Raw genomic sequence first — 24,830 nt, 5'->3', positions numbered from 1 at the left:
GCTGTCAGAGCATTAAACTCCAGTTCTGTCTCAGTACCAGCTGATCCAGAAGGGGTGGAAAACAGGAATGTGCTGGTCCTGCATCAGTTCCACTCGTTCCACTGTCAACTTCTATTTTTCTTCTTTTTTTCAAAATCTTAGAAAGGAGCTATTTATTCAGTTTACCCATCATAGGGCAGTTTCGATACTCAGAAAACTCCATCTTGAAAATGATCACTAAGGCTGTCCTGTCTCTCCAAACCCACAGCCACCTGCATCCTTCTGTGTCCCACCTGTCTTTCCCATGAGAAAGAAAAAAAGAAAAGAAAGCTGGAAGGGAGAGCCCCTGCTCCCGGCAGATGCACCTGTGGGCCAGCACAAGGCACAGAGCAGACAGTGCCATCCCTGGAAGAGCAGATAAGGGTGGGTGGGTGGTTTGAGAGCACCCATACTGCATTGCTGACCATCAAAGGAAGAAATTGAAAACATAATTGTGGGCTGCTATTGCCCTACCTTGTTCATAGGCCACTGCTCTTCTGTCATTGCCACTTGAAAGCACCATAGGGAATGCAACAGTTCTCCAAAATGGGAAAGATCACAGTAAAGACATTAGATACTCATCATCACCATCCTTTTCACAGATGAATGGCAAAGGAATGGCTCTTATGTAAAGAACCTGCATTAACTACACACCTGACATCCAGAGGAGGCTGAACTATGTGGTTTATGGTGATTCTATCGTTTATGTATTCCTCCAACTGCCCCAGGACTGTTACGTGTGATAGTAACTCTGTTAACAAACTCCTACTTTGGGCCTTCCTGAACAAAAAATCCTCACACATCCAGCGCCAAATCTTCCATAGACAAAGGCATTTCCAACATGCCTTGAACTCGCAACCTGGTCTCAGTCTCAATAGCATCACCAGGTTTTCAAGGCTTATAATGCTCAGAGAGCTCAGGCAGTGACAGTCACGGTGTGGCACTGATCGGACTGCCCAGATAGCTCGACAGGTGACAGAGTTACGGTGTGGCACTAATCGTAGTGCCCAGAGATCTCAGGCAGTGAGAGGGCCACCGTGTGGCACCGACTGCAGTGCTCAGAGAGCCCAGGCAGTGACACTTTCACTGCCGGCACCGATCGCAGATCGCAGTGCTCAGAGAGCTCGGGCAGGGACAGAGTCACCATCAAATGTCCTATTGCATCGAGACGTCGATCAGTAGCACCGTCATCGTGTGGCTGCGACCGTAGTGCCCAGCGAGTTCAGGCAGTGACAAAGGCATGGTGTGGCATCCATCGCAGTTCACAGACAGCTCAGGCAGGGGCACTTTCACTGCCGGCACCGATCGCAGATCGCAGTGCTCAGAGAGCTCAGGCAGGGACAAGAGTCACCATCAGCGATCCTATTGCATCGAGACCTCGAGCAGTGCCACCGTCATCGTGTGGCTGCGACCGTAGTTCCCAGCGAGTTCAGGCAGTGACAAAGGCATGGTGTGGCATCCATCGCAGTGCTCAGAGAGCTCGGGCAGTGACAGAGTCACCATCAAATGTGCTATTGCATCGAGACGTCGATCAGTAGCACCGTCATCGTGTGGTTGCGACCGTAGTGCCCAGCGAGTTCAGGCAGTGACATCGGCACGGTGTGGCATCCATCGCAGTTCACAGACAGCTCAGGCAGGGACAGTTTCACTGCCGGCACCGATCGCAGATCGCAGTGCTCAGAGAGCTCAGGCAGGGACAGAGACACCGTCAACGATCCTATTGCATCGAGACCTCGAGCAGTGCCACCGACACCGTGTGGCTGCGACCGTAGTTCCCAGACAGTTCAGGCAGTGACATCGGCACGGTGTGGCATCCATCGCAGCTCTCAGAGAGCTCAGGCAGTGATAGATTCCGTACCGGCACCGATCGCAGAGCTCGGGCAGTGATTCCGTACCGGCACCGATCGCAGAGCTCGGGCAGTGATTCCGTACCGGCACCGATCGCAGGGCTCGCAGAGCTCAGGCCGTGACTCAGACACGGGGCGGCACCCGCGCCGCCCACAGCCTTCCGAGCCGGCCCTTCGCAGCGCGTCAGCCGGGCCCGGCCCAAGGCACTGTTTAAGTGCCTCCGGGGGCGAGCCCCATTGCCAGCGGCACCCCGGGAAGCCGTAGGGCCGCAGAGGGCCGAGCGCGGTAAGGCAGGGGGCCGGAGCGGGGGCAGCTGGAGGGGCCGCGCTGCTGCACCGAAACCGAAACCACTGTGGCGACCCCGCGGAGGGGGTGGGAAGGCGTCGCCACGGCGTGATCCGGAGGGCCTGACGGGTTCCGAGGTGAGATGGCCCGGTGTCGGTGTAGCGCTCCGTCCCATCCCGCACCACCGCGGAGGGGCTCCGGGCACGGGGAAGGGGAAGTGCTGGGCGGGGAGCGGTGCGTGCGAGAGGAGCGGCCGCGGCGGCAGGAAGCCGCCGGGAGGAGAAGGGCGAGATGGCGAGTCGGCGAACGAGGAACTAGGCCAGAGCAGCCCCGCGTTAGGGGCTCCCGGCGCCTCGGCGAGCAGTCGCCTCTGGCTGCGGCGAGGCCGCGCCGGGGCTGGGCGGGAGCGCCCGGCAGCGCCGTGTCCGACAGCTGCGGCTGAGACGGCCTTTCCCCATTCCCCTACGGAATGCACAGCTTTGTGACCAGAACCGGCTGTAGTAGCTTTGCAGGGGTACTGGCTACTGCACAGATCCCATCCTTTCCTCTTCCCACGCTGCCTCTGCTCCTGTGAAAACTTGTGTTGCATAACACCTTTGCTTCCCGTGTATTGGCTTCTCCTCCCCTTCCCGCGGGATCCTTTCTGTAACCTGCTGACGATCTGACATAGGTATTTTCTTTGATATTTCCAAGAGGAAAAAAGAAAAAAAAGACCCCTTCCTTAGTGAAAAGATGCATCAGCTGAAAAATCTGAGCAGAAGGGAAAGGTTTAGATGGAGTGGGTTATGACATGTACAGCAATAGATGGGAGATATCCTGTTTTGAAACATTATTGACACAGGCAATATTTTTGTTATCACCTGTAGCAGCCTTTCCCTTTGCCTCCTGTTGGTCATTAGGACATGCCAGCTTTGGCTGTTCCTTTCCATTACTGACTGTTAACTCAGTGGCCGCGAGTTTTGCTACTTGTAAGGGTGCTGATTTTCTCCAGTTAAAGTTTGTAGCACCTCTTAAGAACTTAGGTGCTGGGAGCATCATTAGACTACAAAAGCTCCATGTTGTTTTTATATTACTATGCTAATGTGCTCAGTGCACCTCCTTAACCATGCAGGTCACATCATTACAGATTTGTAACTGCATCAGATCAGAGCGAAGCACTTTTGAACAGTGATTAGGAATATGACATGATGACCTAATGTCTAGGTTATGATTCTTGTGAATTTATATGCCCTTTAGGCATTAAAGGAGAGGACATAACCATGGTGTTAACAAGAAAAATGCCACAAAGCCACTTATTGCAGTTCTATCCTCTTCTAAGGAACACCAGTCACACTGGTGGACAAAAATTCCTCTCTTCTAGCAACTGGTATTAAAAATTTTCATAACACCTATTGGTACTCGGTAAATATGAACCCAACTAAATATAAATGTTCAGAATAGTATATGGAAAAAACTACTTTATAATTAATCAAATATACAGCTACTTCACAGAACATAAATTAACCACTAGAAGTATGCATAGCTTCTGTAAGGGTTGGCTAAATTAAGCTACAAAATTTCTGTTCTCTCAACCACAGATGCACAATGCATGAATTGGTGTGTCCTAAGTACTGAGGATACATATAAATTAGCCTGTATTTCAATAAGAAGCAGTAAGGTTGGAGTGAACCTGAGTCTTTGAGCTTCCATCCTTGGTTTTTTATAATTTGACATTTCAAGCTATCATAAGCCAATATCTCATGTTAAATAGCATACCAGAATAAGTAGTCTTTGCTTTAAAGCCTAGCTACGCATTGTTTTCCTGTGATATTCATTCTACACAAAACCCCCCAAAACTCTGAGTTTGAAATAAGTCATTAGATCAGAGAACTTTCAACAGACACATTATGATTTTAGAAGTTATTACTTCTTTTGAATTTCCAAGATTTTTGATCATAGTGACTATATGTGGCTTGGTAGGAAGGAACAGGTAATTAACATTGTAAATAGGAACAAGGTTCTGCATTTATTGCAGTTTTGGGCAGAGATATTTTTTGCCAGGTTATATGGTATTGAATGCCAGTCCCAAGCTATCAGTCGTATTAATGCAGCTTTAGAGATTCATCGTTCAAAACTGCACATCTACTTTGCATTCACAAGAAAAACACGTGCAAGTCTTACAACTACTACCTAGCTGCATAATTGCTGTTAGCATGGAAAAATTAACATACATAAGTGACTTCAAACTTATTCTTGGGAGACCCAGATAAAGGAACAAGATGTTTGTTTATGCCATGTTTGACTCTGATGGCTGAATTTACGCCCTTGTACATGTGACATCCACCCCATCTGCACAAAAGTCAATATGACCACGCCAACAAATCCAGAGGACCATCACCAGAAACTTCCAGGGAGCTGAAAGCTCAGCTATGAAGGCAGCAATGGCACTGCTATGAGTCATTTGTTACCTGCTATTTGATTTGCTGTAAAGGAATTTAGAAACAAAACAAAAAAGCCCCAAAACAAACAGAAAAACCTCACAAAAAACCAAAAACAACCACCAAAAAAACCCCCTACCACAACAAATAAAACAAGAACAATTTCCTCTAATCATTATCAGGCATAGCAGGACTTACCTTCTTACTAAATAAATGCAGCCATCCTCAGGCCTGTGCTCATAATGCAGGCTAGCACTGCAGCAAAACAAAGCCTGCATCTTTTTGAAGTCCTTAAAGCCAAAGCAGAAAACTCTGAAGAGAGGACACTGCTCTGGGTGTAGGGAGGTTGTTCCCTATCTGTGCTACAACAGCCCAACAGTACTTTGAAAAGAAAGCTCTTGCTCTATCTCTTCTACAGGCACAATTCCTTTATTTTTTTTTAAAAATTAACTTACTCTTCCCTGTTTTGGTTTGTCAGTATTGAACTGATCATACCATTTCCAACTCGGCACTGAAATATCTCTCTTCCTCAGGTACTGACTTTCCACACACACTAAATCCTTAGATCTCAGGCTCCCCAAAGAGGCTGTTGGTAATAAGGCAGTCGAAATTGGGCTGCAGCTGATGTTCACAACAACATTAAGCGATCTTTCGATTAGAGATTGGATGATACAAGTGCACAATAGTTTACAGGAGTTAGCAGTCAGTTGTTGGTCTGGAAAAAACTGAGAGTCCCTTTGCTACACAATTTAGAGCTCTTAGTTACCCAAAAGGAGCCAATCTGCTGTTGCTGGTAGTGGCACTTAGAGGTGGTGCCTTTCTCCCAGCTCCATCTGTCTGTGTTGTAGTTATCCAAGATGAGTGGAAAATGAACAGCCCTGCCAGTCTCTTGGACTTTGTCTTTTCTCAGCAAACACTTTCTTTACCTGATGTAAGGTGCTTAAGTTAAAAACTTAGTGATAGGGGGGGAAAAAGCAGTTTGCTGGCTTGCATCAGTGCTTGCAAAGCAGCTTGCTGGCATGTGCTGAAGGCAGGGGCTGTCTAGCCTGGGAAACATATTAGGCAAGAGAGTACTGCAGCATTATCAAAGGATTAAAATTATTCTGGTATCCACTGGTGTTTGCTTACCTATTACTTATCTGTTACTTACCCATTTCATAGGATCCCCCAAACTCTCTTTTTGTCTTGAGGCACTGAGGAGTTACTACAAGCCTTCATAATTTCTTTGTTCCTCTTCTTTTTTAATGGGCAGAAGTTGCCATATATATTCCTTCCTAGCACTTGTCACCTTAAGACCACGTGCAAATAAGTTTCCTATAGAAGCTGAGTCATTCATTTCACCCTCCATTGGGTTGTTTGGTTTAAGCTTTAAGCAAACCCTTTAGAGCTGGGTTTGCAAAGATGCCTAAAAGGTAGCTTAGGGTTATGTAGGAATCTGGGCACCTGACAGGCCCGTGTTCAGAAAACAAGATACCTATGAGAATCATTAGGCACTACCTGCCTTTGGGACCATGGCTCTTGGTTTTTCTGGGGTTTGGATTTTGCTCATATGAAGTATAGGGACAGTACCAATCTACTGCATATTGTATGGATAAAAACTATTTATCAACAGCACTTTGAGATCCTCAGGTGAAGAAATTATTTTACACCAACTGAATATAACTGTAGTGGGTTGACAGGATTAATCTTAGGTCTGATTCTGTGAGAACCACAGCATTTTTGGTTTCCAACTGAGCATTCATAAGGGTCATGAGAGTTTATGTTTCTGTCCCTCTCCTTCAATGCACACTTATTTAGTGGAACAGCTGAATGCTTTCAATGACATTTCATTTTCCCTCCTCTGTACTGCAGGTCCAGAAGCACGAGGGTGCTTGATTTTGTTTTAATTGCTAAGCCACAAAGACTGCAGCCATGTCTCTGGAAGACATCCACATGAGCACTGAGGATTTGCTTGAAACAAAGCAACTAGATGCTGGAGGATTTGGAACAATTTCTTTATGCCTTCACAAGAAACATGGCTATGTAGTATTAAAAAAAGTGTATACAGGACCGCAGCGCACTGAGTAAGTTATAGATCTCAGTTCTGATTTTCACTTCAGTTGGTCTAAGTCCTCTACATTCAATTAAGATAAACCTAAATGGAGTGTAATAGATCTTTGGCTTCTGGAGATACTTTATGTGGGAAAAAAAAAACAATACTAACAGCTGTCCTGCAAATTTTCTTTTTTTTTTTTTTTTTTCTGTCTTAGACAACTTTTTTAGTTTAACTTATTGTTCCAGTGAAGTTCCTCATTTTTGTTACAAGGTGAGAGCTACCACGAATTGTTAAGAATCAAGAGGACTCTTGCACATTTAAGGAAATGCAGGAACTCAGTGACCACATGATGTTTTCAAACGTGCAGATATGTTTTCAATGAAATTATCCAACTGTAGATGTCCACTAGGAATTAAATGCACATAAATTAACAGCAGGACTCCAACCTCATGTGTGTTACTACCACAGATGTAACCCTGTCTCCCTTGAGAAAGAGCAGAGTGAGCCAAGTCCACTGATTTAATTCAAAGATTGAATTAGCTGTTGATTTCAGTGGATTCAGGTCACATTGCATCTACTACCTCACAGCCATAACGATCCTAAAACTCTCCCATGAGTCATCCACTAGAAAGAGATAAAATTCCATGTTTTTTCTACTTTGGGTTATGATAAATAAATTAACTGAGCTTTTATTTTGCTGGTAGAAAGAAAAGTAAGAGATTCTAGTAGTTTGCAGCCTGCAATGAAAGTTTAGGATGACCACAGTTAGAATGGACGAGCCTGCCAAGTATTTTTGGGTTTGTATTTTTTCATTACATAATTTTGTTATTTCTTAAAATATTGAACCGTAAGTCTTTAGCAAAATTTTTAACTGAGCATAATGCCAACAAAACAACCGGTTTGTTCTCTAGTAATACAGAGGAACACAGATGGAGAAAACAGTTTCTTTTTAAGTCAGAGGGTAGGAAAGCATTAGCAAGCAGTACAGTTTCAGTATTTTCTTACATCCTTCCATCTGATGAGTAGAACAGGAACAATAATAAAAATACCAGCACTTCTATTCATTATATAGTGGATACTATCCTTTTTTAAGACCCTTAGTGAGCTCCCAGCTATGTACCTATGATTATTGATGGGTTGTACTGAGGCCAAGGTAATTGTTAAACCAGTAATTGTTAGCAAATGCTGTCATCATTTAGTATGTGTGTGGTTCCCTTGTAAGAAATCCGTTTTGAACATGAAGCCCTTTGGAAACAAGACCTCTCTAAGTTACCTGTACAAGAAGTAGTGGAGTGGATCTTGATCCTTCTTGTTCCAAGGCTCTTTCAGCTCTGCCCAGATCTCACCACACTTAAAAAATTTGGACATCCACAGTTACCTACAAGAAGAATGCTTATGCAGTTTCTGAAAAGCAGGCCTTAAAATCAGACTGAGCAGACGGTCTCTGTTTAAGGCATTTGAGCAGAATCTTAGGGAATATAACCTGGCATGAACAAATCTGTATCAATTAAAAATCAGCTGAAGGACAAATCTGTATCAATTAAAAATCAGCTGAAGGTATGGTTACTCTTGCAGGGGTTCTAGGGATGTTAACATTTTTGGCCATGGTTTTCATCATGAATCAGTGAGATTTTCATCCCTTTGTTCTTTCTGGGCTGGCACCTAAATTCAGTGTAATTTCTGTTTTACAGGTACAATGTTTCCCTTCTTGAAGAGGGCAGGATTATGCGCAGACTGCAGCATGACCGTGTGGTAAAGCTGCTCGGCGTCGTTTTGGAAGATGGAAATTACTCACTTGTGATGGAGTACGTGGACCGGGGGAACATGATGAAAGTGTTACAGAATGTGAGCAGTCAATTACTTCATCCCTTAGGGTTGGTGAGCTGCTTGAAAGGGGCAGGATGTTACTGCCATATCCAGAGAACGGAATTTTTAATTTCTTACTTTTCTTTTTGTGTTAAAAAGCCAGTGGCAGCACTGCTTTCTCTAGAGACAGCAGACAATGGATTTCCTGTGCATCACAGAGGAGCAGACCAATTGCAGATTAAAAAGTTCTAGAAGGGGTGTAGAGATTAGTGGAGAATTTGCTAAATATTTAGCAAATGTTTGCAAATATGGAGTGACTAGAATTATTTTAATGCCAAAATTTCGATCCAAAAGGGACCTTATAACCATAGAATATCCCTAGTTGGAAGGGACCTTGAAAGATCATCAAGTCCAACTTGCACATGACAACCTCAAAAACACAACCACCCTCTGGGTGAAGAATCTTCCCCTGATATCCAACTTAAACCTTGCTTAATCCAGCTTCATGCCATTCTGACAGGCCCTATCACTGATCACCAGAGAGAGATCAGTGCTGGTCCCTCTGCTTCCCATTATGAGGAAGCTGTGGACCATGATGAGGTATTCCCTCAGTCTCCTCCAGGCTGAACAGACCAAGTGGCCTCAGCCCTTCCTCATCCTTATATGGCTTCTCCCCGAATTTTTCACCATCTTAATTTGGAGACTTTCTAATGGCTTTACATCCTTCTTAAACTGTGGCCAAAACTGCACACAGTACTCACGGTCAGGCCATACCAGTGTGGAATAGAGTGCATCAATCACCTCCTCAACCTGATGGTAATGCAGATTTTTCTTACCGTAGCTTAAGCAGAGGTACTCTTGGGAGTGAGGAACTTTTTTTTAAGATTGAGTTTTAATTTGATTGTTGTAGTTGCATTTTTTAATAGATGGCATTTCTTGTTCTTTCTTTTAGCTCTCAGTACCTTTGTCAGTGAAAGGGCGTTTTGTCCTGGAGATCACAGAAGGAATGCTTTATCTGCATGAGCAAGGCTTTGTCCACAAAGACCTAAAACCAGAAAACATCCTTGTGGACAGAGACTTCCACATTAAGGTAATTGTTAGAATGTCAATGGAGAAGGCTGGTGATTTGGGTTGAAGAACCCATTTCAGCCATGCTGATTAGAGTTCCTAACTTGGTTGAATTGGTAGATGAATGTCTTCAGTTTAGTGAGCTATCACTGAGAGAGTGTTGCCTGGATTGCTGAATTAGGATGACCTATACAACCTCCGAGTCTGAGATTTGCACAGTATTCCTCCAACTGTAAAAAAAAAAATCACTGAGGGCATTAAAAAAATAATGTAAATAACAAGCTGTAAATAACATAACAATTAGATGAAAAAAAAGTTAATATGGAGTTTGAAACAAAATAGAATGTTTTATGGATTATGTCTTTTGTCCTTTATTGCTGTAATTTCTCCTCCTGCCTTCACTTCCTTTTTTTTATTCCTTTCTTTCTTTCTTCTATTATCTTCTCCTCTTTTGTATCCCTCTTTTCCCTTAGTCATCATTTTAAAATGACATCCAGGAGCTACAAAAAAAACCCCATCAGGACACTACTTCAAAGAATGGTTTATAAGCCTATTCCAAAGCCCTTCTATTAACTTTAGTGGGGTTTTGAATCAAGACACATAAATATAGAGGCTACTGTGGAATAAACCTGAGGGGAATTTGCAGCAGTCCTCATCAAATATCCTGTCTCTGGTCAAGGTGAGTTGGTGAAATAATGACCCCATTACAGTTTGAAACTATAGAATAGATTTCTGTGAAAAGAACTCTGCCATTTTCTATTTCTCACACATAAATTAGTAAGTAGTTCTTCGACAAGGTTAATACACTAGCAAGTGCAGTATGAACAGCTTGCAGATAAGAATTATAAATTTATTTCTTTTCCAAAAATAAAAACCTCATCATTATCTGCTTTAAATGTAAATTGTATGGGGAGTTTGGTTTCAGCTCACTTACACAGACAGGACCAAACTAGGCTATCATCTAATTTCATGACAAACTGGTCTGGAACATGGGATCAAATTCAGAATCAGATACAACTGTCTTAAGTAGCTTGATAAAAAATATAATTTAAGGCAGCTGTTGTATAATCTATCTGCTTGAATGTGTCTAACATTGTCAATAATTAGAAAGGGAAATAGTTGTTTCAGGAAATTGTAGATGTAGAAAGATTTGTCATATCCTGCTCTATCACTAGACCTCCTCTCACTGGTAGACAGGAACCTGGACTCCTATTTCCTCAGCAGAATGTTGCCCAGATTTTCCTCTGAGTACACAACCTCTAAACATAGCCCAAGGGTTCGGAAATTCAAGAGGAACAATAAGCTAGTTAGAGGCAATAAGAGAGAAAAGTGAGTTAGAAGTGAGGCAAGGTGTCATCTCGCTTTTATCTGAAGTAATTGAGTTACACGACTCTGTGTGACAGCTGCCTATGGCCAAGACAGACAGGCCCATTTTCTTTCAGCTTTCCTCTCCTGTTGACCTCCTGTTCCCTTGTGTTAGCGCTGCTGCTAATGTGAACAGCCTGTGTTGATTTGGGAAGCCAAACCAGCAGATTACCATTTACCTTGTTGGCAGTGCTGTCCTTCTGTTGGGGAGCACTTGGTTCAGCAAGCTGCTTGACTGCCTTGCACTGGGTCTTCCCGGGTAAGTGTCAGCCCTGGAACAAGAGGAGCAGAGGGAACACATAATAAGAAACAGGTGGAGAGGAGGGAAGGATTACTTTCTTCATCACAAGCCATTTGTTTAGATGCAAAACTGCACCCTAAAGTTTCAATAATATCACACTGTCAAGCACACAGTACCCAGGTATCTCTGCTTTAACCTATTCCATGCTATTCTTTTTGATGTCTCTTTGTCATACATATCACATCATTTTAGATCCTCTTCTTTCCCTCTTCTGAAGGAAGATCTAAGGTGGTTGAGTTAAATGGAATCTAAATGGAAAGGGCAGTGAGAGAAGAGGCAGATCTGCCCATCTCGTAAGATTGATTCTAGGCTGGAATCTTAGATTCATCTCCTATGAATCTTCTGTTCTCCTATGAGTGCTGCAAGCAGACCTCACATAAGATTGCCAGTATAAGTGAAACCAAATTTCTTCTATCCTCACATTGTGCAAGCATTCCACAATTAATAATAAAAGTTCAGCCTAATGGCTCCCAATTGGCAGTGATAGTTTATTTAGAACAAAAACCAAACCAAATAAACAAAGAAAAACAAGAAAAAAATCAAATTGTTTGTTTTCCTTTCTTAAGCTGTATTTTTTCACTATTTTTAGGTAAGTTATTAGATTAGTATTAAGACTTGATAAAATTGAGCACTGAATGCAATACTTGTTTATCTCCTCTTCATTACAGTGCTAGCTCTGATGTGTCTCATTTTTCAGATTGCAGATCTTGGCGTTGCCTCCTTTAAGAGCTGGAGTAGGCTGACCCAAGAAGAAACTGTTCGACAGAAGCAAATGAAGAGCACTTACCAGAACAATGCTGGGACTCTTTTCTATATGGCCCCAGAGCACTTACGTTGTGTTAATGCTAAACCAGTGGAGAAATCAGATGTTTACAGCTTTGGCATTGTGATCTGGGCAATTTTTGCTAACAAAGAGCCATACGAAAGTACGTTACTTCCCAAAGGATGCTATCAGAAAAATAAGTTACAAATATTAAGCATTTAATGTTATAAAATTAAGATTAGTAGATTGCATCACCCATGGTCTAGAATAGTACTGGTTTGGCACCTCATGGCCAGTCAGAGGAATTAGTTGCATCATTCCTGATTTCTAAGCATGGACAAGAACATCTGAATGAAAAGCAGCCATAATCTGGATCTGCTCACATCAACATGGTATGGGCACAAACCAGACTTGGTGGCAGAAATTAGGCAAACCTCAGGTGGCCAGGATGGAAACTCTGATGGACACTATTTCCTGAGGTAGACAAGTTACACATAGAAATGAGAATGATCTCACAGTCAGTTACTGATTCTCAGCTGTATGGTGCTGGTTTCTCAACATGCAGCAATAGGCTTATGTAGAACAATAGGAGCCAACCATGGAATTCCAGAATAACATGTTTATAATTTTGAATGGATTTTTTGCTATTTAAATGGCTAAATGTTACCTATGTGGCCATCTTTGTGTTCATATCTAGTGCAGAGCTGATGCACCTGAGAAGCAGGTTCTAGAGAGGTACATCTGTCACCCTTACTCACATGGCACATGTCTTACATATAAAAGTAAATCCATTAATCTTAAAATAAGTATCTAATCCATGGAAGTCAGGGCAGTGGATTCAAACTCACTAATATAAAATAATTTGTAGCAGTAACCTGGACCTCTTTGAAATCATGTTTAACACACAGGGAGCCACTTCATTGTTTCTTTTACCTATGGAAAGGTAGCAAAACCCATGAGCAGAACCTGATAGGAAATTTTATTTTTCAGATGGTATAAATGAAACCCAGATTTGCTTTGGCATCATGAATGGAAACAGACCAGACATAAAGGAGATCACTGGTAAATGTCCAGTGGAAATTATTGACTTAATGAAGCAATGCTGGGATGAAGATTCAGAGAAACGTCCAACCTTTGCAGGTAAGGCATTACTTTAGGATTTGTATTTGTTTGTGTCCATTGATAGCTTATAATGCATCAAAGCAAACCTGAGTATTTTCCTCTTGAAATAAGGTGGGGTGTTTTTTGAAAACTGAAATAGCCATGCACATGTTCTGTACAGCGTGCTCTCTGTACTATGACCAAAAATGGGATCTGATCCAGCATTTGCAGATTTGAGAAATCCTAGTAAGTGAATGGAGCTAATTAAGACACTTTATCCCTGATAATTTCTTTTCAGCATAGTATAATCATAAAATGGGCCTGAAATTTACATAAAAACTAACATCAAGGGATATAGTATATTTTGACCATGACTGAGAAAATATCCTATTCAAAATACTCTAGATTCAAAAGCTGTCCTAGTTGTCCTTCCATAAGCAACGTGACTGACTTTGATACCTAATTATCCTTTCATATGGTCAGATGGCAAAACACTTCCAATCAGTAGAAGTCTTGGCTGAATGGTCTGGGAAGAAGGCTAAGAGCAAATAAGTAAAAATTCTATATCTCATTATCTCTTCTTTCTGCCTCAATACATAGTGCCAAAAAAACCCCAAACACACCAAAAAACCCCAACAACCCAGAAAACCCCAAAACAACAAAAAGAGGGAAAAAAACCCCAACCCACAATAAAGACCCCCACAAATAACAGGAAACTGAGGTTTGTATTTAGACAGGGGCACCAACAGCTTCATATACAGCAGGCATGCACTTAAATACTCAGAGGAAATGTGTCTCCCATGAGGAACTCACCTACTATCTCCAAGTTAAATATATATAATCTACTGCTAATGGATTAAGTTTATACTTGTACTGGATCTTAGCTTCTAATTTTCCCATATGCAAGTCAAGGAAAGATTCTCTCAGCTACTGATCATAGCAATAAAAAGCAATACAACAACAACAACAGATCCCTAGAAGTCATCCTGTTCTTGTTACTGTTTGAGACTAAATGTATCATGTGAACAAATTACAAATGTATGTATACCTTTCTTGTTTCTGACATCATAGAAGTCTTCATTCTTCATTCCTTTTTCATCAAGATTGTTAACAGTAGAAGTCACTTTTACTGTCCTGTGAAAACCATTTTCACTTAGTTCTTTTATTTTTGCAGAAATCAGTGAAAGATACAAGCCATTTTACTATGAAGATCTAGGAAAAAATATTGAAGAAGATCTGAAGAATTTGAAAGTGAGTAGCTTTCTAAGCATTTTAAGGTTCCCCACATTCCTTCTTCCCAGCCCCAATTACAGCCACATTCTGCCTTCACCTTCAACACTGATCATGCTTGACTGATATGACTTCCTGCTGTGATAAAATAGCTGGATTTATGAATGAGGGCATGTCATTTCTCTCAACCTTCAGAAGGTTTTCAACACTCTCTCCCAAACTACTCTTGTATCCAAGTTCAGATGTTGCTGTGTGGATCAGCAGATGAAAACAAGTTGGATGGTGAGTCCCAGAGGAGAGGAGTTGATGGGTCCTGCTTCACCTGCAGGCCAAAAGCAGCTGCAGAGTGCAGGGGGCTGGGACCTGACCTGGTTTACTCCTCTGTCAGTGCCCTGACAGAAATGATGAACACACATGAGGTGTGCACTACACTAGAAGGACTAGTCAAGACAGTCACAAGGACAAGGCTGATAGCTGCAGGCTGGAGGAATGGGGTGACAGAAACCTTGTGAAATTCAGAAAGCACAAGAGGAATGTGTTGCACCTGGGATTAAATAACCCCTGGCTTCAGTGCCAACCAGGGGCTGCCCAGCCAGGGAGCAGCACTGCTGAGAAGAACCTCAGGGTGGTGGAGAGCAGCGACCTGGGCACCAGCCACAGCCTGCCTGGCACCAGCAGTGTCACAGGCAGCAGATCTGCTCAGACCTTGTTAGTCCTAATAGGAGATGGGACTACTTCAGCCCAGACATGCAATGGCTTTGGAGGACAAAGAAATAGCAACCCGCCCCTATGTGTGAGTCTGAGAAGACAGAGCCGAGCTCTTCACAGCAGCACATTGTGTGAGGACCAGAGAAAAAAGACAAATACAGAAACAAGAGAGACTCAAACTTGGATGTAAGAGTGAATTGAAAAGAACCCAAAACTTTTCCCTCTGAGGAGAGCAGAGCAGTGGCACAAATTACCCGAGGAGGTTGTCAAGTCACCATCATTGGAGGTTTTTAAACCCAACTGCACAAAGCTCTGAGCTACCAACTCCAATCCCATAAGTGACCCTGTTTTGAGCAGGAGGGGGGCCCAAGGTCTGTTTCCACCTGAGGGGCGCACTGATTCTATCATGATATTTTGCAAAAGCTCCTCATACATCCACTAGGTCTCACTCATGAAATAAAATACTATTTCTATCAATTCAAAAGTGGCAGAATCTGATTTAAAGTAACTTCATAAACTCTTGGTAATTTTTGTCCTGCCTTCAGGCAGTGTCTAATGAGTCTCAGCCTGCTTGAGACCAGGAAGCTATTCCACAGTAATATTAACAGGTAAAAGTTAAATTCAAATAGTTTTCCTGAGTTTCCAAGTTGGTTTCTCTTACTTTTCCAGCTGTAAGTTTAAACACTGTCATTAAAAGAATAATTTCCTGACTGAAAAGAAGAGAATCAGAACTTCTTGAACAACTGGGCTGATAATGAAACCTTTTTATCACAGATATTATGAATTTAATCACTTGACTGTATAGACTTCACTCAAAGACAATGCAGACAGTATTCTTAACTAAGAAAAAAAAAAACAAAACAAACTTCCTTGTGAAACCATTCTTTCACTTTTTCTTTTAAGTGCTTCCTTCTCACCAAGTCTTCAGTTGTGGAAATAAAAATTACTCATTTCTTGTGATGTTTATGAAGCACCAGTAACTGTTCAAAAAAGCAAGAGAGTTTTGCAAAGTGAAACTGATGAAACAGATTTCTTGGATTGATTTGATCAAACTCCCAATATGAGCTGTATATATGTCTAATTTATGACAGCAACCCCAAATCAGGACCATGGCAAATTTTACTATGTGCATTAGCTCTTTGCAGATGCACTTTTCATATCATAGGGACAAAATGGCTATTTAGGAAATGGGCTGTGAGTTTATTACTTTCTCAGGAAGGAAAGCATCCATTACAACCAGGGCACAGATTGTGAAGAGTGGATCCAGGGCAAGTCACTATGTGAATTACAAGCACAGCTTCAGTAGCAACATGGCTTAGAGAGTTTGGGCATAGCCTCCCTGCTGCCTGCCCAGCAATCATGGAAGCCTCCTGACTAAAAGGATCACAGAATTGTTGAGGATGAAAAGAACCAGAAGTCATTTGGTTCAACCTCCCTATTCAAACAATCCCATTACTCAAGTAAAATCTAAGGACCTATGGTTGTAATGTGTATTAGAATGTTACCTTTTGCTTTTGGAGGGAAGTAGATTTTTTGGGAAGAGATAGGTAGGAATTTTTGATTTTTAATCTGTGAAAGTGCTTATTGGGTTTAATTTTAAAAAAACAAACCCAATAACACAAATTCTACTTTTGGAAATTATTTTATGAGTAAGCAGCACTTGAGGAAGTTGAGAAATAATTTTTCCAGATTTTAAAAAAAATTACTTCTAGCAAAGCCTGAATAATGGGAACACCAAAAGAGTAGAACAGGAGTAGATTTTGCCTTGTTTGGCCAAGTCAGAGTATTACATACTGCACTTACACTGCAGTCCTCCCTCCCTTCATTGAAGAAAAGATTTTGCCCACCTGTAGCAAAGCAGTGGGTATTTCCTGTCAGGCTGTGCTCTCTGAATGAGTATGGGATCTTTTCCCAGAGATTGACAGAATCTGTTCATCCAGGTCACTTCACAGTGAAGCTGTGCTGTTTCATACTCTACAGGTACTCCCTTTGTTTAAGCTTTTTCCTCTAATTTGATCATTTGTTCTTTCTCACGTGCAGAAAATGCAGCCCAAGTCAAATGAACTGCTGCATAGCATGGAATCCCTTCAAATAGATGCTGTACCAGAAGATAGCAGCAATGGTCAAGTAGGTAAGTCATTAGCACATAATTATTCTGTGTATTTGCCAAAGATAAAGTTGTGTACAAAGCAAGTAACCTTACCATTAAGGGTTATTAAGAGACTCAATTATTCAGCACCTCAGAAAGAATTGTAATCACTAAGATGTTATTTGCTGCCAGAAGTTACACTTAAAATTTCCATCCCTTTTATACTTTAATGCTTTCCTCTTCCATGGCAAAAATTTTGTTCAACATTAAGCTTTATGGTGGTCACTTTAATAATTACTTTTCATACTTGATCTTTCTTCTTGTCTTTTAGTCATGCCAACTTCTTGATTTGTAGGCTTTAATTTCCTTAACACTTGTCTTTTTCCCCCTCCATCCTTTCTTATGAATGCTCTGAACATGACCAAGATACATAATTGTAAATTATTCCTTTGTTTGGGACTTTGCTCTCTAAGGAATCTGAGGAACTCTAGTAGATGGGTGTTTTTTCTCTTTTCTGTCATACTTTCATCAAATCTTGGATGAATTGCATGTTTTGCAATTTCAAAGAGCTGGCTCTCTAGTATGTGATAATATATCTAATATGATAGAGTTTTGTAGTAGTGTATCTGGAATTCTCTTACCAAAGTTTCTTAATATCAAGGGACAGAGGATCTTATTTGCAACATTGATTTACAAGAAACAATAAACAAATCCAGTAGAAATAAAATTCTGCCGAGTTATCTAAGACATGATTAAATTAGTAATGTTAAACTGTAACATGCAACCAATAAATCTTCCCCAAATCCAGGTTTCCCACAACTGTTCCTCAGTAGAACTGATGGACTTAGGGCAGCCCCACTGCTGTATTTTTGAGTGTAGTTACCTTTCCTGCGCAGAAAGAATCGTGTATGACTGCTGCAGTTTGCAGATGCTCTCATGTTTTAAGTACAAAAGACTTTGTTGTGCAGCTCCACTGCAGAAAAATGCCGTCTTGCCAGACTCTCAGTCAAAGGCAGGGTTTTTTTCTCTAGTGGGCATCACTCAGACGGTGGTTGTGAAAGGCATCCCACAGGATCTGTTCATACATCTCAGGCTTGCCCTGGAGAGCAGATGCCATATAGTTTATGCTAGTAGTGAATGGCTAAGAGCTGTCACTTTGGGTGGGGTAATTTCTGTATTAGCCATTCCTCCCACTCCCTCTCTAGCAGTGGTAGCAAAACAAGCAGAGCAAGTTCGACTGAAAGTGTTCTAATATACAGCCATCCAAAGGAGCTAGTTTTGGTCCTGCCTAATATGGGCTGAAATAATGTAATCTGAGGGGGGACCCAGTTCACTAGCATTATAGGAGCTAAATAGAAGCACATACATACACTTTTTTCCAGTTTTACAGTGCTCTGTAAGTGTCCCTTGCTTCAAGAAATGTATAATATTTTCTAGAAAAGTGTGAAGCTTTCAGAACTTTAAGAAAGCATCTGTAGTTCTACCCTTAAAAAAATAATTACAAGTAGTAACAAACATATTTTTATGTTTCTTATAGTCTCAGAATGCTACAGCATCATACAGATTATAACTCTGTCTAGCTCAATTCTGAAGTAGAGCTTCCTTTGATACTGATAATTAGGTTGAAAGGTATAGATGACACAGACTATTTTATATGGTAGACATTACTTGTAAGAATGTACTCTTTGGAAGAGTATTTCTCATGACATACCCAGAAGGACACTTTACATAATCATTTTTAAGTAAGATTTTAGTGACAGATTATTTGTGCTGTATGAAACTACACCTGCTATTACAGTGGCATTATTTTCCACCCTGTTACACCTCAGTTTTGCACTGATCAAACTCCAGTTAATGCCAGAGGAGACACACCAGTAAATCAGACCCTACAAATGCATCCAGGAATGTTTGTTTCAATGGTTGAAAACTTGGTGTCAATACAAGCAGAGTACACAGTGAATTCTCACACTACTCGAGATAGTGAGATTTTAGCACTGATAGATTAAAAGCAAACCTGTACTTCCTAGATAAAAATCTGTTCTACTTGGCAGTAAAGCTGTGTTTTATTTTATAGAATGTCTTATGCTGGAAGTAATGTTTTATTGAAGCCTTTTACATATTCAGTAATAATAAAGTAGGTTAATAGATCTTACTATCATTGCAATAAGTTAAATACTTGCATTTGAATGTTTTCAAACATTTAATGTTCTTCCCTTTCAGATCAGCCTAATTCTCTACACAGCTCTCAAGGTCCCATGACCAGTGAGGTTAACGAAGCCCTGTTTGCTGCCTCCCCTGAGAACCAGCCCGTTGAGAGCTGTGAGACCTCATTTGCACCTCCTGATAATCTGGAAAGAAAACTTCAGCATGAATACAACTACCACGCCTTTGGGAGCCGGATGGATAAAGCAGTTCCACCTGTGCTATACAGCCCTGAAGTGATAGAGGAGGAAAGGAGACGGAGAGTTTCCTGCGATCCGTTTGCAAAACCATCTCCTACTTCTCAACTGAGTGAACTGCATCCAAGAGCTGAAAAAATTGGATCAAACACTAATCCATATTTCTGGCCACAGGTAGCTGCAACAACACCAAAATGGAATGCAGATGGTTTTTATGGGCCCAATCCCAACAGTCTTCTAACAGGAAACCTGGCGGATGCCTATGGATTGTATTCAGCCAATAACTTTACCCTAAGTAAACCTCCTGTGCCAGAATCTGGACAAAACCTGAAGTCACCAACCAATGTAAACTCGTATTCACAGAATTCAGACACAGATACAGGTGCGGTTCCTCCTTCTCCAACAGCTATGTTTCTGAAAACACACTATTTCTCTATTCAGTGAAGTGGTCGGGGGAGTTTTGTAGCTCAGGGAACAACCTGCTTATTGCAGGCTGATCTGTGATATAGAAGGGTGAATTTTTTTCATTAAGTTGTCTTTGTTGACTCAAAGTTAAAACACTCTAGCTTTGACTTCATTATGCTGCTTTCACTGATGTCAGGCTGCCAATTTCAAATGAACCATTTCTAAAGCATCAGTGTAACAGAAGAGTATGAGACCCAACAGCTGACTCCACCAGCCAAGGAAGAGCAGACAGCAAGTACTGCTAAAGCCGCTCACAAAACCAGGAGCTGCTACCAGTCATTGTAGGAAAGCTGAGGAGAACTTTTGGCTCTCAGAACTGTAACATTCATACCATAGGTTCTACTCGTGCAGAAACAACACTTGTAGCATTTCAGAAAATAGATGAGTATTTTTGAGCTTGGCTTGCAGCAAGCTGAGAGACTCCTGAACCTAGGGAGCCAGCAAGGAGCTAAGGCTTGTAACTGGTTTCTCCAGAGAGCTCTGCCTGGTGCTGAGGGAGAGCTTCTCTTGGTTTGCTGGTAAGCCACAGAGTAAAAAGTATGAAGACAAAGAAGGAAGAGAATATCAGGCATCATCAAAACATATAAATAAGTGGTAATTGGAGACCTACAAGATACAACTTTGAGGAACTAGGGAAAGCATGAGATGCCTGCTCCTACTCTTGGATATTTTTAGCATGGTGTTATTTTCCAGATCATCTCACAAGAAAATGAAGGATGCCTAGCTTTTTACAAGCAGAATGCCATAAAGGTGTTATTCTGTTAAATTATTTATGCAGAGGCTGTGATTAGTTGTTTATGTGAGTTTATTTACTGAAGTGAATCTGAGAGCTGTCATGTCAGAGGGCAGGCATTAGAATTTTCAACATTACTAATAAAGGAAAAGCTGTTTGAAAGAAATAAAGAAGACATTTATTATAGGAAGGCTGTGTGAAATAGTATAGCAAATACCAGACAGAGGTGCACAAGAGCTGCATTTCAGTTCCTTACTGACTTGTTGGGTGACTGTAACCCATCTGCTCTTGCTGTCCCCAGTATGAGTTGCAGAACTCATCTGTGAGCATCTGAAAACTCACACTTGGGAGTTTGGAATTTGCCAGTTTGAATAGCTCATACATGCAGCTCAGTCTGTAACTGCAATGTGCAGTGATCCCACACTTCCAGGTATTCCTACACTCACGTGGAAGCCCTTTGTCCTCACTGAGATCCAAGGATGGTTAAGGTTATTAGTAACTCAGCAAAATCTCAATCTCAAATCTCAAAAAGATCATTGCTTTAACTAGAGTTATTCAACGAGACACAGTGCTGCTAATTAAAAAGCTGCTTCTCATCTCTGTATTTAAGAGCACTGGATACTCACATTGTTACAAATATGGCAGTCATTGTTAAGTATATCTACTTTTCCATTTACATAGTGTTTTTGGCATTTCTTTGTTTTTTTTCCTCTTTCTACAGGTTACAGGGATTCCACTTCTTTCACAAGGGGAACGTTTGCATACTATCCTAGTGCAGGCAGAGTAAGCCTAGGTAAGTGCTGTGGCCTTCATCTGCCCTGGTAGCCAACAGGCTGTGTGTTGCATCCTTACCAGTAAAGCAAAAGACTTCAGGAACTTGAAATAATTTCTGTTATTGCTTAATACCTCTAACCATAGCTGACGTTTTCAGTATTAGTAGGTAAAACTTAGTCCTGTCTCTATCAGGACTTAAACACACCATTAAATGTGTATTTGATAAATCGAGGACAATATATTATTTAATGTAAGAACTTTAAAAATATGAGAGCATACACCTAAACTAGTCACTTCCTGAGATTAAACTTCAACTTCACTCTGCCCAGCTCTGGAACCACACACACATTTGGGACACTTTGTCCTGTCTTGTTCTGCATTTTAATACAAATGTCTAGCTACAGGCTTCATGCTGATTAGCCTTCATTGGGGCACAGGTCTCTACAGTTCTACTGGCTGAACCCCTAAAATAATGTAATATCCTTCAGGAGTCATTAATATATGCTTCTTTAAAGTTATGCTGCTTGGGGCACTCTGAATTCTTTAATTAACCCATTCAAAGGCTTGTCCAGTTTCTAAGTGGTCTACACTACAAAAAAAAACTTGAAAGAGGAGTTTCTGTCTTCTTGACTCTGCACCCCTTAAATGATGACCCAAACCTGAGAAACTGCAAAGCATAAAGGCTTGGGAAAGGAGATTTATAAGTGTTGTAAGTTTTCCTCTTAACACTGTAATATTGACAAAATGTGTATATATTTTCATATGTTATGCTAAATTAATTTTGTTGCCGGATAAGAACATAGCAAACATGAGGTTTCTTTCTATTTTTAACTACAAATGTGATGTGTTTCCTAAGTCCCCTGGCTCTTAAAAAAAACAAAGGAATCATAATGTTGTGAGTAGAAGTAATAATGTTATGAGACACAATAAAATGCATTCCGTTTTTGCAACTTCATCAATCTAATAATGCATACATATAATATTTCTGACTTTCAGTCCCAGGTTGGCATATATTAAGTATACTTAGTCAGATTTTCATACATAACTGTAGATTTTCACACTTCACATTGCAGTTGAGTGTGTAACAAGGATGTAGCCATGATTCCAGGTGATTAAATACAGAGCATGGTGTATCATTTTAAGTATCTGTACTTCAATTTTAGACCCAGGTTATGGGATTCACCATTTAAGCTAGAGTTAGAATGTTTAGTGGATTCAAGCAGAGTTTGGAAAACACTGTCAAGAGAACAGAAAACTGACATCACCTAAAATGAATAGTGACTTAGCTTCATGCTGCATGAAGAAATCAGACAAGAGTAAACAAAAGATTAAATTATGTGTTTTACTAATCATATTTTATGAGCAACATGAAATGATTTGCTGTAGTCTCACAGAACTCAGAAGTCATAACTGTAAACCTGAACTTACATCTATGAAAAGTAAAGCTGAGAGGCAGAAGCGAGGCTTTAAAATTTAAACAACAAGAGCGTTGGAATCAAGGCTGGCCTCCTGAAGCTGTTAGGCAGCAGAAAGCAAGACTCCTACTATGCATTCTCCAGGCACAGAGAACATTATTTACAGTCTAGTAACTACCAGCTTGGTTGTGGCACTCTATCATAAAATAGACTGGGCTTTCACTAAAGTACACTTGTGTCACACTGCATAGTGAAAATACACTCAGCACAGTTGCCAGGAAATGGTTATTTCTGTATCAAGTGCAATGAATATCACTCCCCTTATTAGTGGAACTTATTCCTCCGCGTGTTACCTCTTGACATTTGAACCTTATGCTGTTGTTTGTAAATTTGTACAGATGATTCAGTCAAGTACAACATAACTAACAGCTCTGGAATTCAAATTGGATCCTACAATCACATGAAAATTGAAGAGCAGAATCCGCATGTCAGCACTTGTTCTGTTGCTATGGAAAAAATCTATACTCATTATGAAGCAGTGGGTGCATTTGGTAAGAGAAATATCTCCCTAGTTTTCATGTATTCACCTCATATAATTACCTGAGAATAATTTGGTTTGGAATATATAAAACACTCACACTGGCAGAAGCAAGGCTGGGATTGGAGATCCTCACCTGACTTCTAGTTTAAATCATAGAATATCCTGAGTTGGAATGGAGCCATGCAGATCATAGAGTCCAGTGCCTGACATGACACATGGAAAACTAAAAGTTAAACTGTGTAAGCAAGAGCCACGACAACTTCATTCGGATAGAAGTTGGACAATTTTGAAATGTACTTTATTTTTATTGGTCAATTAAATTTTAATTCAACTATCTCTGTGTATTCCTAAGTAACATTTGTGTCTCAGAAAAAAACATATACAACTCTTTAGGAATTCTAGAACGGGTTTTTTCAACCTTGCAGGTTTAAGTGACAACCTATGATAGCTTCAGATCAAAGAGCAAATCCAGCAACTGACCCGTGAATACACGTGTTCTGTTTGGACATTTCTTGCCTGCCATCACTGGGTTATGCTGCCTCCATGAAATCCACCTCTGATTGCATCACTAAGATTCTGTCTCTAGATATTACCAACAAGTATTTAGGGGAGGACAGGAGAGAGAGAGTGAAAGGAACAGAAGAACTGTTGAAAGATACAATTTTCTGACAATCTTCTTCTTTTTGCAGATGATACTACTGTCCTGACAGAAAAGCACTTGAATCTAGTGAGAGAAAAGCTGGCTAAGCAGTGGAAGCACTGCGCTCGGAAACTGGGCTTCAGTGATCCTGAGATTGATGAAATTGATCATGACTATGAACGAGATGGACTAAAAGAAAAAGTTTACCAAATGCTGCTCAAGTGGGAAATGAGGGAAGGTGCCAAAGGTGCTACAGTTGGAAAACTCGCCAAGGCCCTCTTTGGCTGCCAAAGACTGGATCTCCTCAGTAGTTTGATGCAAATCCAAGAAGAATAAGTTTACTGAGAACAGACTTTCTAAAGCTCTCCTTTTTGCACAGGGTTTTTGGAAAATTTTTTTTACCAATCTGATAATACCTCCAATAAATGAAAAAGTTCATGTCACAATATTTTGTCTTCCAAAGGATAAAAAAAAAAGAAGCATCTTCCTTCCAAAGAGAACGATTGTCCAAAGATAACAACAACAAAATGCAAGACAAATATCAATTCAAGGAGCATATGTTACGCAAAATTTCTACATTCTAATCTTGAAACATGTTGGTAGTCTTGTTCCAATCTGAAGATTGACCTATTGTTTGAAAAACTTGTATAGAAACCAGAATCAACCCTTACATTTTGCCAAAAGTGCCAATACTTAGCATGTCAGCATTTGACTGATCAAAGTTAATAATACTTTTCAAATATTTTTATAATTTTTATTAAATATAGATGTATATAATTATGCAGAACAGCAGCATAAATAAAAGCAAAACCTATTTCTGGCTTTAAAA

The 24,830-nt window shown here is 40.8% G+C and overlaps 1 protein-coding gene across 1 annotated transcript; it reads left to right on the top strand.

The window, feature by feature from the left end:
* The first annotated feature begins 1,974 nt into the window (after window positions 1–1,974).
* On the top strand, window positions 1,975–24,830 carry RIPK1 (receptor interacting serine/threonine kinase 1). Its single transcript, XM_064426040.1, has 12 exons — window positions 1,975–2,288; window positions 6,420–6,631; window positions 8,295–8,448; window positions 9,362–9,499; window positions 11,841–12,069; window positions 12,897–13,046; window positions 14,182–14,258; window positions 16,986–17,076; window positions 19,255–19,815; window positions 21,353–21,424; window positions 23,219–23,371; window positions 24,051–24,830. Exons 2-12 carry the CDS (start codon window positions 6,480–6,482, stop codon window positions 24,335–24,337), a joined length of 2,064 nt encoding a protein of 687 aa, XP_064282110.1. The 5' UTR covers window positions 1,975–2,288; window positions 6,420–6,479; the 3' UTR covers window positions 24,338–24,830.

Source organism: Passer domesticus, chromosome 1, assembly GCF_036417665.1.
Source record: "Passer domesticus isolate bPasDom1 chromosome 1, bPasDom1.hap1, whole genome shotgun sequence".
In the NCBI taxonomy this organism is placed as follows: Eukaryota; Metazoa; Chordata; class Aves; order Passeriformes; family Passeridae; genus Passer; species Passer domesticus.
The sequence above is the reverse complement of the archived record's forward strand: the minus strand, read 5'-3'. Positions and strand labels throughout refer to the sequence as shown.